At 34.4% G+C, this 20,513-nt stretch overlaps 1 protein-coding gene across 1 annotated transcript in view; it reads right to left on the bottom strand.

The window, feature by feature from the left end:
* LOC127560555 (WD repeat-containing protein on Y chromosome-like) overlaps positions 1-20,513 on the bottom strand; it is a 115,797-nt gene that overhangs the window by 62,539 nt on the left and 32,745 nt on the right. Inside the window, exons 4-8 of the mRNA XM_051995231.1 lie at positions 13,648-13,903; positions 12,899-13,045; positions 8,363-8,485; positions 7,047-7,218; positions 5,174-5,220 (exon numbers count right to left, since the gene is read on the bottom strand). Coding sequence (XP_051851191.1) covers positions 5,174-5,220; positions 7,047-7,218; positions 8,363-8,485; positions 12,899-13,045; positions 13,648-13,903 — 745 coding nt within the window. The remainder of the gene's footprint in view (positions 1-5,173; positions 5,221-7,046; positions 7,219-8,362; positions 8,486-12,898; positions 13,046-13,647; positions 13,904-20,513) is intronic.

Here is a 20,513-nt window from a genome sequence, read left to right as displayed (position 1 = left end):
AGGAATACACTTTCTTTTCAGCAGTTCATGGAACCTATACAAAAATTGACCATATATTAGGACATAAAAACCTCAAACTCAAATGTAGTAAGGCAGAAATAGTAAATGCATCCTTTTCAGACCACGATGCAATGAAAATTACATTCAACAAAAAAGCAGGGGGAAGTAGACCAAAAAATAATTGGAAACTAAATAATCTCATACTAAAGAATGATTGGGTGAAACAGCAAATCATAGACATAATTAATAACTTCACCCAAGAAAACGATAATAATGAGACATCATACCAAAATGTATGGGATGCAGCCAAAGCGGTAATAAGGGGAAATTTCATATCTCTAGAGGCCTATTTGTATAAAATAGAGAAAGAGAAGGTCAATGAATTGGGTTTGCAATTAAAAATGCTAGAAAAGGAACAAATTAAAAACCCCCAGTTAAACACTAAACTTGAAATTCTAAAAATAAAAGGTGAGATCAATAAAATTGAAAGTAAAAAAACTATTGAATTGATTAATAAAACTAAGAGTTGGTTCTATGAAAAAACCAACAAAATAGACAAACCCTTAGTAAATCTGATTTAAAAAAGGAAAGAGGAAAATCAAATTGTTAGTCTTAAAAATGAAAAGGGAGAACTCACCACTAACGAAGAGGAAATTAGAGCAATAATTAGGAGTTACTTTGCCCAACTTTATGCCAATAAATTCGACAACTTAAATGAAATAGAAAAATACCTCCAAAAATACAGCTTGCCCAAACTAACAGAGGAAGAAGTAAATATCCTAAACAGTCCCATCTCAGAAAAAGAAATAGAACAAACTATCAATCAACTCCCTAAGAAAAAATCCCCAGGACCAGATGGATTTACATGTGAATTCTACCAAACATTTAAAGAACAATTAACTCCAATGTTATATAAACTATTTGAAAAAATAGGGATTGAAGGAGTCCTACCAAACTCCTTTTATGACACAGACATGGTACTGATACCTAAACCAGGTAGGCTGAAAACAGAGAAAGAAAATTATAGACCAATCTCCCTAATGAATATTGATGCTAAAATCTTAAATAAAATATTAGCAAAAAGATTACAGAAAATCGTCACCAGGATAATACACTATGACCAAGTAGGATTTATACCAGGAATGCAGGGCTAGTTCAATATTAGGAAAACTATTAGCATAATTGACTATATCAATAACCAAACAAACAAAAACCACATGATCATCTCAATAGATGCAGAAAAAGCATTTGATAAAATCCAACATCCATTCCTAATAAAAACACTTGAGAGCATAGGAATAAATGGACTTTTCCTTAAAATAGTCAGGAGCATATATTTCAAACCATCAGTAAGCATCATATGCAATGGGGAAAAACTGGAACCTTTCCCAGTAAGATCTGGAGTGAAGCAAGGTTGCCCACTATCACCATTATTATTTAATATCGTATTAGAAACACTAGCCTCGGCAATAAGAGTCGAGAAAGATATTAAAGGAATTAGAGTAGGCAATGAGGAAACCAAACTATCACTCTTTGCAGATGATATGATGGTATACCTAGAGAACCCCAGAGATTCTACCAAAAAGCTATTGGAAATAATTCATAATTTTAGCAAAGTAGCTGGATACAAAATAAATCCCCATAAATCCTCAGCATTTTTATACATCACCAACAAAACCCAACAGCAAGAGATACAAAGAGAAATTCCATTCAGAATAACTGTTGATACCATAAAATATTTGGGAATCTATCTACCAAAGGAAAGTCAGGAATTATATGAGCAAAATTATAAAAAAGTCTCCACACAAATAAAGTCAGACTTAAATAATTGGAAAAATATTAAGTGCTCTTGGATCGGCCGAGCGAACATAATAAAGATGACAATACTCCCTAAACTAATCTATTTATTTAGTGCTATACCAATCAGACTTCCAAGAAAATATTTTATTGATCTAGAAAAAATAACAACAAAATTCATATGGAACAATAAAAAGTCGAGAATCTCAAGGGAATTAATGAAAAAAAAAATCAAATGAAGGTGGCCTAGCTGTACCTGATCTAAAATTATATTATAAAGCAGCAGTCACCAAAACCATTTGGTATTGGCTAAGAAATAGATTAGTGGATCAGTGGAAAAGGCTAGGCTCACAAGACAGAATAGTCAATTATAGCAATCTAGTGTTTGACAAACCCAAAGCCCCTAACTTCTGGGAAAAGAATTCATTATTTGATAAAAACTGCTGGGATAATTGGAAATTAGTATGGCAGAAATTAGGCATGGACCCACACTTAACACCATATACCAAGATAAGATCAAAATGGGTCTATGACCTAGGCATAAACAACGAGATTATAAATAAATTAGAGGAACATAGAATAGTTTATCTCTCAGACTTGTGGAGGAGAAAGAAATTTGTGACCAAAGATGAACTAGAGACCATTACTGATCACAAAATAGAAAATTTCGATTACATCAAATTAAAAAGCCTTTGTACAAATAAAACTAATGCAAACAAGATTAGAAGGGAAGCAACAAACTGGGAAAACATTTTCACAGTTAAAGGTCCTGATAAAGGCCTCATTTCCAAAATATATAGAGAACTGACTCAAATTTATAAGAAATCAAGCCATTCTCCAATTGATAAATGGTCAAAGGATATGAACAGACAATTTTCAGAGGATGAAATTGAAACTATTACCACTCATATGAAAGAGTGTTCCAAATCATTATTGATCAGAGAAATGCAAATTAAGACAACTCTGAGATACCACTATACACCTGTCAGATTGGCTAAGATGACAGGAAAAAATAATGATGAATGTTGGAGGGGATGTGGGAAAACTGGGACACTAATGCATTGTTGGTGGAGTTGTGAACGAATCCAACCATTCTGGAGAGCAATCTGGAATTATGCCCAAAAAATTATCAAATTGTGCATACCCTTTGATCCAGCAGTGTTTCTATTGGGCTTATATCCCAAAGAAATACTAAAGAAGGGAAACGGACCTGTATGTGCCAAAATGTTTGTAGCAGCCCTGTTTGTAGTGGCCAGAAACTGGAAAATGAATGGATGCCCATCAATTGGAGAATGGCTGGGTAAATTGTGGTATACGAATGTTATGGAATATTATTGTTCTGTAAGAAATGACCAGCAGGATGAATACAGAGAGGACTGGCGAGACTTACATGAACTGATGCTAAGTGAAATGAGCAGAACCAGGAGATCATTATACACTTCGACAACGATATTGTATGAGGACATATTTTGATGGAAGTGGATTTCTTTGACAAAGAGACCTGAGTTTCAATTGATAAATGACGGACAAAAGCAGCTACACCCAAAGAAAGAACACTGGGAAACGAATGTGAACTATCTGCATTTTTGTTTTTCTTCCAGGGTTATTTATACCTTCTGAATCCAATTCTCCCTATGCAACAGAGAACTGTTCGGTTCTGCAAACATATATTGTATCTAGGATATACTGCAACATATCCAACATATAAAGGACTGCTTGCCATCTAGGGGAGGGGGTGGAGGGAGGGAGGGGAAAAAAAATCGGAACAGAAACGAGTGTCAATATAAAGTAATTATTAAATAAAAAATTAAAAAAAAAAAAAAAGCTTTATAGCATGGTAAAACCTGACAGACTTTATGTGCCACTGACATAGCTTTTGGGACCCTAGGGTCACCTCATACCATATTTCCCACTACAGCAGGCTTTTGTAGAAGGTCCAGATGGTCTGAAGATTCATGCATTTTCATTGATAAAAGAAGTAAATTAAATGAATTTAAAAACAATTGCCCTCTAGGTATAATACCTGTTCTAGGCTCAGACCCAAAAACCCAAGACTTTCTTGGTGCATAAGGAGATCTACCCAGGAATATAAACTGAGAGTTTGGTTTTACCATTCTCATGTATGCAACTCCCAAAGAAAATCCAGAAGTTCAAGGAATAAAATTCATTTTTTGTATTAAAAGCATTCCTCAGTTGTTTGCACCAGGGAATAATTGGTTTCCTCTAAGTTTGTTCTTACTATGGCCAAGCTTCTCAGAAAGTCAATACCTCATCATTTGGGAATCTCAGGACCAGAGATTTCTCCTTGATTTGTTCATTCACCATTTGATCATTGGCAGGGACTTTCACTATTGTCCTAGTTATATTCAAAAATTTTTTTATTAAAGCTTTTTATTTTCAAAACACATGTATGGATAATTTTTGAACATTAACTCTTGCAAAACTTTATGTTCCAATTCCCCTACTTTCCCCCACCCTCTCCTCAGATGGCAAGTAATTCAATATATGTTAAACATGGTAAAAATATATATGTTAAATCCAATATATGTATACATATTTATACAATTATCTTGCTGCACAAGAAAAATCAAATCAAAAAGGAAAAAATGAGAAAGAAAATAAAATGCAAGCAAACAAAAACAAAAAGAGTGAAAATGCTATGCTGTCGTCCACACTCAGTACACCCATCTCTCTGGGTGTAGATGGCTCTCTTTATCACAAGATCATTGGAACTGGCTTGAATCATCTCATTGTTGAGAAGAGCCATGTCCTTCAGAATTGATCATCATATAATCTTCTTGTTGCCATGTATAATGATCTCCTGATTCTGCTCATTTCACTCAGCATCAATTCATGTAAGTGTCTCCAGTCTTCTCTGAAATCATCCTGCTGATAGTTTCTTATAGAACAATAATATTCCATAACATTCATATACCATAACTTATTCAGCCATTCTCCAACTGATGGACATCCACTCAGCTTCCAGTTATTTTAGTTTCTATTCTGAAGAGTCTAGTTATTTTACTATTACATAGTCTTCTTAGGGTTACAATGTTAAAAGAAATTTGTAGATCTTATTATTATTGTAGATCTTATTATATTGAATTATTGAATTATTATATTATATTGAATATTACATATTATGTTGAATATTACAGATTCAAAAAAACCTATCACTCACAGTTGAAATCTTTTTAGTCCTGAATAGTATATATATATAACATATATATATAGCCAGAAGATAACCTTGAAAGCTTCAGACAAATTTTGTAGTAAATATTTTCATACTGAAACATATATAGATACTACTACAAAAGATGATGCAACATAATTACATCCTAATCCAATTTATATAGCAGATATTTTTTATACTTACTTCTGTGTTGTACCAGTAGAACATTGATGTTGGAATGTAGTTCAGGGCTGTAGAAACAGAGAAAAAAGTTATGTGTATATATACATATACACACACTCAAATATACATATACATTATATCACATGTATATTTATAATTCTATACCTATATAATCATGTGTGTGTGTGTGTGTGTGTGTGTGTGTGTGTGTGTGTGTATCTACATGTAGATAGATAGCTAAATAAAGGTTAAAAGTTAAAAAAAAAATGACCTCTTTGCATAGATAACACTGTCCATGCAGGGAAAGAGTAGTATAGGCTTGAAGTTAACGATGATGGACAAAAGGTCTTTGGGTCCAATACTGGGTAAATGAATAAGAAAGTTCAAAGAATGGTCATCATACTTAATCCCTCATTTTATAGTTGGGGAGACTGAAATTCAAACAAGTGACTTATCCAAAGCTATAGAGAACATTAGCATCAGAGACAAGACTAATTAATTTCTCAACTTGTAGTCTAAATCTTTTCTCATAATATAAAGCCTAGATCACATTTTCCCATCTATAAAGTAGATGATTTATTAGTAAAGTACTTTCCCAATATGTCATCATGGTGTTTTTCTTCATTATTACATTGGAATATATGCCCTGCCATGTGCTAACAAACTAGAAATATATAAGCTTGGCAACAGTAATCAAAGGACTGGTTTTATTAAGACAAGCTTGTTATCAGGTTGTCCATGTTTATTCTTGAATACTATTAAATATTATTAACATTGGTTAACAATGTTAATAAATACACATATGATTATTTAACTGGCTTCCTTAAATCTTATTATTGTGATTGACTCTACTAACCCAAGATATGGTTGTATATTTGTAAAAATGGAGAAGGCTGACTTAAATGAAAATTCTATCAATGCTTAAAGAAAACAAAGAAATAATTTGTTGTTTTTTATTTTTGATTGATTCTTTATGCTTCCATTTGGTGTTTTCTTGGTAAAGACACTGGAGAAGTTTCTAATTTCCTTTTCCAGCTCATTTCACAGCTGAGGAAATTGAGACAATTTCATTGAGACTTGAGATTGAAATTGAGACTTCATGGTTAAGTGATGTGTCTAGGGTCACATAGCTAAGAAATAACTGAGGTTGAATTTTCACTCAGCTCTTCCTGACTCCAGGCCGAGGGTTCTATCTACTATATCACTTAGCTGTCTGAATATAAAATACATACTATTTATATAGTGCTTTAAAGTTTGCAAAGCATTTTACAATTATTATATTAATTTAATCTCATAGCAACTCTGGGAGGTATTGTTATAATTACCCCCATTTTACAGATAAGGAAACTGAAATTGACAGAAATTAAATGACTTGCCTAGGGTCACATAGCTAAAAAAATTCAAAGTGGAAAGATAATTAGATATAAGTAAAACCCCAAAATTCATCAGACCTCTTCAATGACAATGATGTTCTTTTCAATTTGTTTATAGTAAACTCATTCTTCGGATTGTGTGGCAAATGATTATTTGTTAAGGGACTTGGCTTTGTGTTTTAGCTCTTTCACCTTCTAGCCATGTGACTATATTGTCATGTAACTATATCCTTGAACTTCAGTTTTTTATCTCTTAAATGGGATTAATAAAGATTCATAATCAGAAGTTTTAAGTTGACTCATTTCTATCACTTACTCTCTAGACCTCATTCTTTTCTTCATAAAAAATGAAATTGAATCCAATGACTTATTTCTCACTTTAAATACCTTATAATTCTACATATATTTATGATATTTACCTCATAAAGTTATTGTACTATGAACTATAAAGCATTAAATAAACATAATAGTTATGTAAATGCAAATTGTAAATGTAGACTGTTCAGGGTTGTTAATCCTACCAAATAGATGGAAATCTTCAAAGATGGGGCCCAGAGACACTTCAAAAAAGTATATTTTTCTGCCGGTTGTAGCAACAGCAATTTTATGAATGTTAGGCATGTAGACAGCATCTGTTGTCCAAATTTTAATCTTCTTCTTTACTGTTGAAGCCTCAACAGCATCTGCTGACATCTGTTAGAAAACAAAGCTGGGAGATAGAGGTCTCAAAAGTGGGGCTCTGGTGCCACCCTGAGCTCCTCAGAAGCAATTCCAGGACCAGAGTCTATCCTCTAATGCAATTTATTCAGAACCAAAGAATGTTAGTGCTGGGATTCAACTCATGGGGTTTTTAGGACAAATCTGTTTCTTGAGAAGAAACCCCTCCTGCCCTTCATAAACATCTCTGAGAAGTCATTCAGCTTCACTTTGAAGACCTCTGATAAAGTGGATCCAAATACCTCTTGAAGAGGCTCATCTCACTTCTGGCTAACCCTAATTATTGGAAGGCATTTCCTCAAATTAAATGGAAAAATGCCTCTTGGAATAAAATTCCCTTTTCCTTCACCAGAAGGAAGATCATAGAATGGGAGTGAAAAGAGTAAATTTAGAAAGTAGGTCCTGTGCTATGTGTCTTTGGAAAGGAACAATTCTTTATATATTAGATACACAGAATTTTAATGTAATTTGCTTCAACATTATGTAAGTTTAGCTACATCAGAAGTCAAATCATGACCTTTAAAACATATAAACTAAATAGAGAAAAAACTTATGTAGTCTTAATCTTCCAACAATACTTAAAACTATTCTATTTTATGTTTTTAGTCAACCAGGCGGTACAGCTGCAGGAGATAGAGCAGTGAGCCTGGAATTAGGAAGTCTTGAGTTCAAAACCAACCTCAAACATTCACTAGCTATATTACTCTGGGCAAGTCATTTAATTTCTGTTTACCTCAGTTAAGTTTTATAACTGTAAAATGGGGATAATTATAGTACCTATTTCACAAGATTGTTGTGAGAATCAAAATTACTAAATATAGTACTTAGTACAAAATAGGTACTCAATAAATGCTCATTCCCTTCCTTTTCCCCTCAACACTATAAAATATGTTAGTATTATGTTTTGTAACAAATGAATTGCTTTCCCAAGTAATCAAAATGCCTGGGAAAGAACAATCATCAAACCTGTTCTTTCCTGTGGATGGACTGTTGGCCACTGAAACCTAATGCTTTCAAATTTTTATTTTCATTACTACAAGAGGCATCAGATATCCTCTTTTGGAATGTATATCCTACACATGATTTTGCACCCCTGCAGCTCTCCCATTGGGATCATCACCTCATATGTCTTCTGAAGCTGTAAGTTATTGTCCCAGAAACTGAGAATTCCTCCTTTGCTGACTGTGACAAATGAGTGGGAATTAGAAGAAAAGATGGTTAAGATCCGAGTGGTTGGCTCTTGCTGAGAAAAAAGGAAAGAAAAGAGGATCATGTTAAGACGGGATCATGTGTTTATTTTGGAAACAATCTACAGGTCAGTCTTTACATATGTTGAGAGTGTTGACAACTTTTAAGGTTACTTTGGAATCTATTATCTTGCAAATATTTAGTTGAAGAAGTCAAATCAACAGAATATTATTTAGTTAGTATTATGCAATATTTGAGAAGAATCAGAGGCAAAGAATTGGTCTTGAGTCAGGAAAACCTGGGTTCAAATAACCACCATTGACATTTACTGGCTTTTTTATGTTGGTCATTACTTAAACTTTCAGAACCCTAGGGAATTTGTGAAAACTTTAAATTGCTGACCACGTTCCTATTTACAATAGTAGAAAGTTTCCTTAATGTCAGTTCACTATGCCAATTACCAGATATAGTTTAAAACCATACCTAGTCATTTTAGACCATATCTTTTATTTTTCTATTTCTATTTTCTATTATTATTATTCTATTTTAAAAACTTTTTTAAATTTATTTTTTCTCAATAGGATTTTATTTTTTCAAGTACACTGAAAGATAATTTCCAATATTCATTTTTGTAAGACTTTGTTTTCCAAATTTTTTCTTTCTTTCTCTTTTACTTCTCCTGTCCCCAACACAGCAAGCATTTGATATAGGTTAAAAATGTGCAATTCTTTTAAATATATTTTCATATTTGTCATGTTGTGTAAAAAAAAATCAGAACAAAAGGGAAAAAAAAACCATGAGAGAGAAAAAGCAAAACAAACAAACAAAAAGGTGAAAATAGGCCATATCTTTTTGGTCATTTTTTTAAAAGTGATGTATTAAGAGAGACAATGCGGTGAAAAGGTAGAGGTGGACAGATAGGTAGCTCAAAGGATAAAACATCACTCCTGAAGTTCAGAGAAACTGAATTTTAATCTGACCTCAGACACAGAAGCTGTGTGATCCTGGACAAGTCATTTAATCTTGAATGTCTTCTCCCACTCCTCTCAAAAAGGATAGAGAACTGATATTGGAGTTTTAAAGATCTGGTTCAAGTCTTGCTCATGACATATCCAGGCTATGAAATCATGGAAAAGTCATTCACTTACAGTAACTTAACCTCTCAGGCAATTCTCTAAGATGATGAATTGCAGATGTGTGGCTAATTGAAGTTAGCAGAGTTTCCATGCAAGAAATTCCATGTACCATTTAAGTTACACAATACTGAATTGAAATGTGATGCTACCAATGAAGGTGAGGCTGAACTACATCCTTAAAGTCTGTTTTATGACTAGTATGCCATGATTGTTATTTTTCTGAAAGATACAAAAATGGTTCTTAAGGATAATTCTCCAGAGGCCATTTCCAGAGTTGTCACTAAGGAAGTTGTGATGTTTGGATTATGACTACAAAGACCCATGTTCTAGACTTGACATTAGCAAGAGAAAAAGAAAATATAATGTATTTCTGGCAATTATTTATTTAAAGGGTCTGCACAATTTTATTGCCCTTTGAGTCCAGTTCCAAATTGCTGTACAGAATCATTGGATTAGTTAACAATTGTATCAAAAGTGCTTTAGTGTCCCAGTTTTCCCACATCCCCTCCAATTATTGTCATTTTTCTTTTATGCCATATTAGCTAATCTGGTAGGTATGAAGTGATACTTCACAGCTGTTCCAATGTACATTTCTGTGGAGGGCTGAAACTTCAAAAAGGTGTGCTTGAATCAGACACCAGAGCACTTAAAGCTAATTACCTATTCGATGTGACGGGCAATGACTCTATTAGCATATATTTGGATAAATGGCTCTTCTCACTGTTGTTGCTTGCTGAATGTTTGGTGTTGAGATAATCAGAGACAAGGATTGGAAGGTGGAAGGAGAGAGGGCCCTTGGTGGCAGGATGAATAGGAGAGAAGCTGGTGACTCAGGAATGCAGAATCAAGGAGGCATCTTTGACAAGCCGTGTGGCAGTTTGCCTACCTCCTTCACTTCTCCCGCTAAAGACCAAGGACTTTAATTTGTTTCGACTCTGGCTGACCCTGAAGCCCTCCAGAGAACTAGCTCGTACTCTACACATTTCTATAATCAACAGTGATTTAAAACATTTTTTCAAATGATTGTAATTCGGATTGTTTTATCTAAAAACTGCATGTTTATATCCTTTCACCATTAATGTGAAAAATGATTCACATTCATATAAATTTGACTCAGTTCTCTATCTATTTGAGAAACAAGGCCTTGATCAGAGAAAATTGCTATAAAAGATTTCCCTCCATTTTCTGCTTTACTTCTTGAGTTTGCTACATTGTGCAAATTTTTTCAATATAATGTAATGAAAATTATCCATTTTATATCTCACAATAATTCCTATCTTTTATTTGTTCATAAATTCTTTTCTTATCCACAGATCTGACAGGTAAACTATTCCAAACTTTCCTAATTTACTTTTGGTATCATGCTTTTAATGAAAACAAATACCATTTTGACCTTATCTTGTATAAAGTGTGAGATGTTGCTCTATACCTAAATTCTTCTGTACTGCTTTCTTGTTTTCCCAGTAGTTTTAGTCAAAAGTTGATTTTTTGTCCCAAGAGCTGGGATCTTTGCATGTGTCAAACACTAGATTGCTATGATCATTTTCTTGTTTTGTGTACCCAATCTATTCAACCCAATCCCCCATTCTATTAGCCAGTACCAGATTCTTTTGATGTTTATGTCTTTGCAATATGGCTCATATGGCTAGATTGTTCTTAATGTTAATGCCTTTCTTCTGAGATTATCTTCAGTTTATCCATATTCAATTTATTATTATTTATTCTGATATTTTTATTATATAGTCTTTTTGACTCCTCAAATGGCTCATTTCAAATCTAGTTCTCTAGTTTAACCTAATGTTTAGTTGGAATCCTACAAAGAAGTGTAAAAATGTTTCTTATTGGGAAACTTATTTCTCTTATTGTCTCTTATAGTCTCTTATTGGGAGACTAAAGGTTATGGAAAGTAGTATTATGGGATTGTGGTTCTAGTTTCATTAGTGCCCTTAAAAGCCAATCTAATCTCATTTTATAGGAAAGATAGAGCTGGGGAGAAGCCCTTACATAACTTACATAAAGTCATGAAGATTGTTAAGTACCAGAAGTGAGATGTGAACTTGGGTCCTGTAATTCTAGAGATAGCAAGTTCCCACTATAACACATTCTTAACCTATTGAACTTCAAATTTTTCAATAATTTCTGAGGCTCTCTATCTTTCTAATATGTAAGCAAGAGTTCTAACCTTTTTTTTTGTCACAGATCTCTTTAGCACATTATCTTAGCATTGATATAGCCAATTATTTGCCCTAGAAAAAGGTAAAACCTAGATCTTTTATGAGAATAATTTTTTAAAGTGAATGTCACATAGAATTAAAGAAAAAAAATTAAAGAAAAAAGGAAAACCAAGTATATTTAAATGCAAATATTGAAACATTTTTTGAAAGTTCATGGACCTCAGTAAGACCCTCTATTTAAAGGAAAAGATATTTAAGACAGTATCAGTCTAGGATTATTCTCCCAAGATATATACCATGCGATTTTGTCATTGATTACATTGAAGGCTTTTCAATTGCTTTAATATTTTGTTTTATTTTGTCTTCCCAAGGATTTCTGAATCTTTTTGTTATTTAGCTGTATACATGACAAGGTAAAATCTATCCTCACAACCTTTATTAGCTGTGTGACTCCAGCCAAATTACTTAATCTATTTTGCTTAAGTTTTTTTATATATGGATAATACTAGCACTCACCTCATAAGATTGTTGTGAGGATCATATAAGATAAAGTTTAATAAGAGTTGGTATACAGTAGGTATTATATAAATGTTAGCTATTATTATTTCAAAGGTTATCTATCTTATCTAATCCTTTAATAGATGAAAAAACTTAGGCCTACAGAAGTTAAATGACTTGTTTAAAATAACACATCACGCTAAGACATATGCCAACCAGGCCTTTCAGCTCTTAGTCTAGGGTTCTTTCTGGTAGCCTAATTTTTAAGAAAAAGTTTTTCTTCTAGGTTTAGTCTGCTTATCTAATATTTTCATTTAAAACTGCCTTTTTGTAAGATGTCTTCCAAATTATATTGAGACGTTACCAATTACTTGTCCTGTGTAGACATTCCAAAGCCCTATATCCTACAAAGGCTGGTTAAGGAAGATTTTATTTAACTATAATAGCCTATTTCACAAATGTTCTAGTTAACTAAAACCACTTCCAAACAACCTGGAGGAAACCAGAAGGGATGGAAACTCTTTTTTACTCCGTTCTTTCTGGAATATTGGCAGTAGGCTTAATTCTTTCCCATTTTTAATCGTACCTGACCTGGCTTTTGCTGGTAGGCCTTGGGGAGCTAATCTAACTTTTGACTTGTTAATGTAGGTTCATGCTCACCCGGTTCTGTGAACATTGTCGGATTAAGGGCTTGCCCTGAAAGAAAATGTCCTTGGATCTTTCTGAATGATCTCTATTACTGTATTGTAGTAGCAAATGTGTACAGAACTCACTCCAGTCGACAATATTGTCACGGGCTGTGTGAATCTTCAAAAACAAAACAAAAAAAACACACGTCTATGAAAAAAACATCTATAGTCATTTTGCCCTCACTTATATAAATGGATGATATTATAAAATGTCCCTCCCCCCAGAGGTCAAATATAATCTTGGGAGTTCTTAAGACCCATGGGCCCATAGAGAAGGATATTTTATTTCCATTTGAGGCTTGTTAAACCCATTAAGGGCAGGAGTTAGGAAGGTAGACCATTGCATTCTCTGTTATCCACAAACTCCTTTTTGACAGAAATTTTATTGACAACTCAGTTGACAGTCATTGGAGTTAGAACCTTTGGCTACTTAGGTAGAGGCCCAAATCCAGTTTCTAGATAGATAAATGGGAGGAACAGTGGTGGGAGAGAAGAAGGTAAAAGAAGTGGAAGAAGAAAATGGAAATTTGTATGTAGAGCAGATGATATTCTTAGGGTAAGCTGGACCACTATATACAATTTCTAGGAGCTACTACTCTATTTCTCCATCCAGAAAATTGCAAAATGCAGAAATATTTTTCCCCTTCCCCTGTTCTGAAGAAATGCTCAATTCCTAGTTGTCAGTCAATAGTGATAGCTTTAAAGTCTGAAAAAGGATACCTTGTTGAAAAGTAGCTCTGTTTGTCCATTCCAGTATTCTGAACCCAGCAGCTCAGTCAGAGCATTCTTGAAATCCTGGAGAGTCAAACTTCCTGAGGGATAGGATGTCTCCTTTTTGGAGAGTAAAGTGCAATCAGGATTCCACTCAACTTCTTCTGTGCCTTCCCTATTTGGAGCTGTAAAGAGTTGCTCCAAGCGTTTCAGATGACTTAGGTGTAGCTTATCTTCCAGACAGTTTTCTTCACTCTGTTGAGGGCTAATAATAATAATAACTGATACTAATATAATAATACTTTACATGCATTACCTAGTTTGATCCTCACCAAAATATCATAAGAGATAAGTATTACAGCCATTATCATCCCCTTTTTATGGATGAGGGAATAGATTGAAAGATTTATTTAACTGCCAAGAGTTATACAGTTAGTATCTAGACAAAATTTAGAACCCACATTTCCTGACTGTGTTTCTAGTACTTTGCTTCCATGACATGTTTCCTCTTGAGTTAGAAAGGAAGAAGTTAAAAAACAAATAAATCAACTCTGAACAGTGTAGAAGAATTCCACAAAGTTGAGTGGAAACCCAAACTGTGTATTGCCTTGGGCTAATGCAGTGAAACTGTTATAAACCTTAGGGAAGGGATTGGAGAAGCAATTAAACATACTATACACTTTCTCTTATATTTTTTTGACCTATATTTCACTTAATTCAGAGATTTCACAAAGGGGCTATATAATCTTTTCTGTTCCCTGACCTCCACCCAGACCAGAGAAAATATCAATGGGCTTAGGCCCAAGAGACCTCTCATTCAATGTCTCTCTCTATATTACATAACCCAAACTCACCAATTTTGGAGGTGCAACTAAGATAATTAAGAGTCAGTACTGCTTACCTTTGTCACATAACGTTAGCACACGCGCGCGCGCGTGTGTGTGTGTGTGTGTATGTGTATGTGTGTGTGTATATTCTGTTGACAATACAATTCATCTCCACATTTTTGGTCAAGATGGACATGTGAAAGATATCTGAGGATCCCAATTTTTCTATGCATATCTTAGGGCATATCTTGAAAAGGACAATAGATAGAACAAAGATAATGGAAACTGAAAAGAGACAAAAGTAAATCCATCAAGTCCAGAAACTGAATAAGAAGGTTAAAAGTTGATTGAAGCTGAGAGAAGAACATATCAGGGAAGTGAGCACAAGCCCTGATAAATGGACTTACAGCTTGTAGAAGCTAAAAGAGAGACTACATAATAGAAAATATGTGGAAGCATAAAAGAATGTGGAATATAAAAAAAAGATGTATTATGGGTTAAAAAAAGATACACTCAGATAGGTCCTAATTAATACAAATAATGAATCCCTTGAATTGTCTGCATGTATTCAAATTCACAGTTTGAAATTTTAATTATGTAAAATATGGTCACTGTTTCTAGTCCAATGGAAATATGCAGTATGAATCTGAAAAATGTAACCACTTGAGAGGATTTATTATTCATATTGAGACCTAATTATAATTCCATAAATTATAAACAGATCCTAAGAGAAAGAATGAATAAGTGGCAAGAAACACAAAAATGGGTTGAAGTTGTGAAGCAAGAGATGAAAAAAAAAATAGGAGTTAAAGAACTTTGGAGGAAAAAAAATAGAAGGAAAAGAAATATTTTAGAAAAGAAAGTTAAAAAAACCTTTAAGAAGAGATATAATCTGTGAAAAATACAATCAGTATTTAATGTGCCAAAATACTACAAAGTCAAAAGGTTTTTTTTAAAGAGGAAAGTGTTAGATATTTGTTATTAAAAACAAAACAGTTCAAAAGAAGTCACCTAGGGAAATAGGTTTTGGAGAGATAATTCAAGAATTGTCGAACTTCCTGAAAATCATGATCAATCCCAAAACCTACTCTACGTCTCTCTCTCTGTGTCTCTGTGTCTTTCTCTGTCTCTGTCTCTGTCTCTGTCTTCTCTCTCTCTCTCTCTCTCTCTCTCTCTCTCTCTCTCTCTCTCTCTCTCTGTCTTTGTCTCTCTGTCTCTGTCTCTCTCTGTCTCTGTATCTCTCTCTCTCTGTCTCTGTCTCTCTCTCTCTGTCTTTCTGTTTATCTGTCTGTCTGTCTGTCTATAATCTAGTCATAATAACACAAAGCAAAAGTTTTTAGAGCTGTTAAAACTAGGATGTAATGTCTAAATATAAAGAATGCACTGATCACCTCCTGAAATAAACTACAAGTTTGAACACATGCAGGAATATTGTCATTAAAAGTCAGAATTTCCAAATTAAAAGATACTGCAAGCACATCCAGAAAGACTTCAAGCACAAAAGATTCACAGTTGGATCCATATAAAATTATGCTTCAAGTTTTAAAAAGGGAAGAAAATCTTGGGATGCAATATTCCAAAAGGCAAAAGATACAATGAAGATAAAGTTATTCCTATAAAACTGAGTATAATCATGTATAGGAAAAAATGAACCATTATTAGAATAGAGAATTTTTAAGTATTCCTGATACTTTAAAATATAGAGGAGTTAAGAGAAACCTAGATAGGGATTTAAAATGAAGTGCAAATATGGAGTGATAATTCAAGAAAACAAAACAGAAGCAAACAACATCTTTCAGAGCCTCCCAAACACTGAGCTAACTCTGGTAAAACATGCAACAACATCACCATTTATGTGTACATCCCTGATAAATATCCTGATTATTTAAATGAATCTATCCACGATGTTCAACATTTCTCCATTTTGCTTATAAATGATGTGATGTTGGTTGGTGGAGAAACTGCGTTTTCTTGTTAATTGTTAGGTACAAATTAGCACAAGATTCATACTTTGTTGTACTTCATCTTTAGAGGCTGCATTGAGTGTATAATCATCTGTGAACAAAAAAAAATCATGCACCAAATCTCCCTCAATTTTAGTTTTGCCTTGTAGACTTTTCAAATTAAATAATTTACCATCAGTATGATAGCAGACCTTAATGCTGTTCTTGTCCTTGTTGAAGAAGTCTGATATTAAAAAATCATGCTAGAGAACATGGGAGCAAGTACAGAACTTTGCACTACTCAATTAGTGAGAGGGAAAGTACCAGAGTATTATCTAGTATTCAGAATCCAGAAAAGCATGTTATCATGAAATTGATTGGCAATACTAATGGATTCTCTAGGCAGCCAATTTTTACACAATTTTCCACAAACCCTCACAAATGACAGTATTAAAGGCCTTGCTCAGATCAACAATATTGTGTACAGACCTATGTTCTGCTCCTGGCATTTCTTCTGGAATTTTTGAGCAGAAAACACCATATAGATCATTCTTCAGCCTTTTTGAAGCCACACAAGCTCTCAGGTACATGACCATCTTCCAGGTGAAGGATCATTCTATTAAGGATAACTCTGACAAAAATCTTGTCACAGAACAATTAATTTCCTTTACCTTTATAGGGATGGACAATGTAGGTATCCTTGAACTCTTGGAGGATAATCTTCTTTTGCAATGTAACCCAGAAAATTTCAGGCAGCTTTTTTATGAGCAATAGACTCCCTGCCTTGTAAATCTCAGCACCAGGCACTTTGCCACACAGAAGTAGCCTAATGGTAATCGAATCTTCTTCTTCAGCTGGAATTTGAGCTAGAGAGGAATTTACTTCAGTCTGAAGTATATGGTCAGTGGCTTTAACATTGATTGATAAAGATCTGTTCAGAACACTATGGAAATGTTCTCCTTTTCCCTACTGAATGTTGCTCCATCAGCACTGAATATTTGGATGAACTATAGGTCTTTGATCCATAAATAGCCTTCTGGGCATCATAAAAATGCTTTGGATTGTTACTATCATCATAATACTGAATTTCATTTGCCTTCTTACTGAGTCAATAATTCTGTAACTCTCTAAGCTTCACTTACACTTTATTTTTGATTGAGCTAAATGTTGCCTTCTTAGAGACAGGTGAGCTATCCTGCTGGTAAATACTATGGAATTCCTGGTTTTTTATTTAGCAGGTTCTAAATTTCCCTATCATCATTGTCAAACTGGTCTTGATGTTTGTGAGTATTCTGACCCAGATGAGCAAAAATGCAATGCTACACACCAAATCTCAGAAAGCTGTCCATTCCTTTTCTATTCCACTGTTGTAAATTGTGTGTTGGCTCAGCTTTCCCTTCAAGTTAGCAACAAATTGTTCCTGCTCAAAGAAGTACTCTAGTCTATTGGAATTAAGTTGTATCTTAGTCATCTTATCTTGAAGCAACTGCTTTTACTGAACAAGAATGTTAAGCTTTGAGAGGATAAGTTTATCAGTCCAGCACTCTGTGCCACACATTGCCTTTGTTATTCTCACTTCTTGTCTCTTCTCTTTTCTGTGATGTAGTTTATTAAATGCCAATTTTTCCTGACATGATATATTCATGAACATTAAGATAAGAAAGCCATGAGATGCACAAGTTTTTAGTAAAAAAATGACCATTAGTCTTGCTGTTTCCAACTACATTTCTTCCAAGGACTCCCTGTCATATCTGGTAGTCTGACTATTTTTGCATCAAAATCACCCAGAATTACAAGCTTGTCTTCTTTAGGTACATTTGTGATAAGGGTTATAAAGACTCCAAGTCTTTATAAAATTTTTATTTGACTTCATCAGGGTTTATCATAGTGGGAGCACATGCAATGATAATGGGGGCATGATGCTTTCCTGAGAGTGGGCAATCATATTGTCACGAGCCTATCATTTACTGTTTTTAGTAGCCATAGAAGCTTGTTAACTAGATTAATTTTGATAGCAAAACCTTTGTCTTTTTATTGTGACCACTCCAGAAACTTCAATAAGGTGGATTTTATTTGCCAGCCTTGTTTCACTCAGGGATGCTATTTGGAAATGATACTTTCTGAGTTCCCTTGCAACAAGAGCTCTTTGTCTTTCATGTTTATTGTTGTCCATAAATTTGTGCACATTCCATATACTGAGTCAAATTATCATTGCAAAAAGTTTTTTTTTTTTTTAAGATTTTTTTTGTCTGTGCCTTTTGACCACAGAGTGAGATGTCTTCCTGCTGCAGTAAGCAGACCAGAGTTGAGTGAAGTAGACAATGTTTAAGGCACCTTCTCAGTTCCCTTTCTCATACCAGGAGGTAAACAGTGTGGTCCTTTAAAAAGGCTGCTGTGACACCCATGGGGCTACTATATCTCACAGTTGTTTCCAGTGAAAATATGACTTTATAGTCTGGGTTGCCTATGTGCAGGGTTTTGACTATAGCTCCCAGTTTATCTCTACATGATGTTTCATCACTTGAATGTTGTCACAAAACTTTGAGATAAATAAAAATGGCAAAATGGTATGGGTGTTGTCTTTTGATTCATGCATAAATTGGATTTAAGTGAGGCAAAGTTGCTTAAAATCATTGTCATCATTTTCTCTTCCAGAGTCCTCAAAGTCCACTGATAAGACAAAGTCGTGATTACTCATGATGGCTTAGGATTCAATGGATGAGAACAGCTAGATGGCACAGTGGATAGAGCACTGGCTCTGGAGTGAGGTCTGGTCCCAGACACTGAACATTTCCTAGCTGTGTGATCCTGACAAGTCATTTAATCTCAGTTGCCCCAGAAAAAAAAAAAAGATGCAGTGGATGACCTTGGTATCTTCAATATCTAACCAAACTCTAAAATTTAAATGCTTGACAATGCCTGCTTTAGTAGACTTTTAACAGCCTCTATGGCTATTGGAAGAATTGTTCCCATCTGTCTGTCCTGCTGGAGGAAGTCTTCACATACTTGGGATAGATACTCCTTTGACTCATCAAAGGGTCTGAGATCTTTCAGTTACCCTTAACCTGTTAGTTCCTTTGCCAAAATAGCTTACTATGCCTTACTGTGCCAGCTATGCATCCTGCAGCCTCTTGGAGTCACAATGAGAATTGGGTGAATCAGGTAAATCCTGAAGATGGAAAGCAGCCTTGAAAAAGGCTTGGCAGCCCTCACAACAAAAATGATAGCCTTTCTTTTTTTTTTTTCTTTTTTTTTTTTTTAAATTTTATTTTATTTAATAATAACTTTGTATTGACAGAATCCATGCCAGGATAATTTTTACACGACATTATCCCTTGCAATCACTTATGTTTCGTTTTTTCCCCTCCCTCCCTCCTCCCCCCCCCCCCCAGGATGGCAAGCAGTCCTATATATGTTAAATATGTTGCAGTATATCCTAGATACAATACATATTTGCAGAACCGAACAGTTCTCTTGTTGCACAGGGAGAATTGGATTCAGAAGGTAAAAATAACTCGGGAAGAAAATCAAAAATGCAAATAGTTCACATTCATTTCCCAGTATTCCTTCTTTGGGTGTAGCTGTTTCTGTCCATCATTTCTCCAATGAAACTCAGTTAAGTCTCTTTGTCAGAGAAATCCACTTCCATCAGAATACATCCTCATACAATATCGTTGTCGAAGTGTATAATGATCTCCTGGTTCTGCTCATCTCACTTAGCATCAGTCCATGTAGGTCTCTCCAAGCCTCTCTGTATTCATCCTGCTGGTCATTCCTTACAGAGCAATAATATTCCATAACATTCATATACCACAATTTACCCAGCCATTCTCCAATTGATGGGCATCCATTCATTTTCCAGTTTCTAGCCACTACAAACAGGGCTGTCACAAACATTTTGGCACAAACAGGTCCCCTTCCCTTTTTTAGTATCTCTTTGGGGTATAAGCCCAATAGAAACACTGCTGGATCAAAGGGTATGCACAGTTTGATAACTTTTTGGGCATAATTCCAGATCGCTCTCCAGAATGGCTGGATTCGTTCACAACTCCACCAACAATGCATCAGTGTCCCCGTTTTCCCGCATCCCCTCCAACATTCATCA

The sequence above is a fragment of the Antechinus flavipes genome, chromosome 4 (genome assembly GCF_016432865.1).
Source record: "Antechinus flavipes isolate AdamAnt ecotype Samford, QLD, Australia chromosome 4, AdamAnt_v2, whole genome shotgun sequence".
Lineage (NCBI taxonomy): Eukaryota > Metazoa > Chordata > Mammalia > Dasyuromorphia > Dasyuridae > Antechinus > Antechinus flavipes.
The sequence above is the reverse complement of the archived record's forward strand: the minus strand, read 5'-3'. Positions and strand labels throughout refer to the sequence as shown.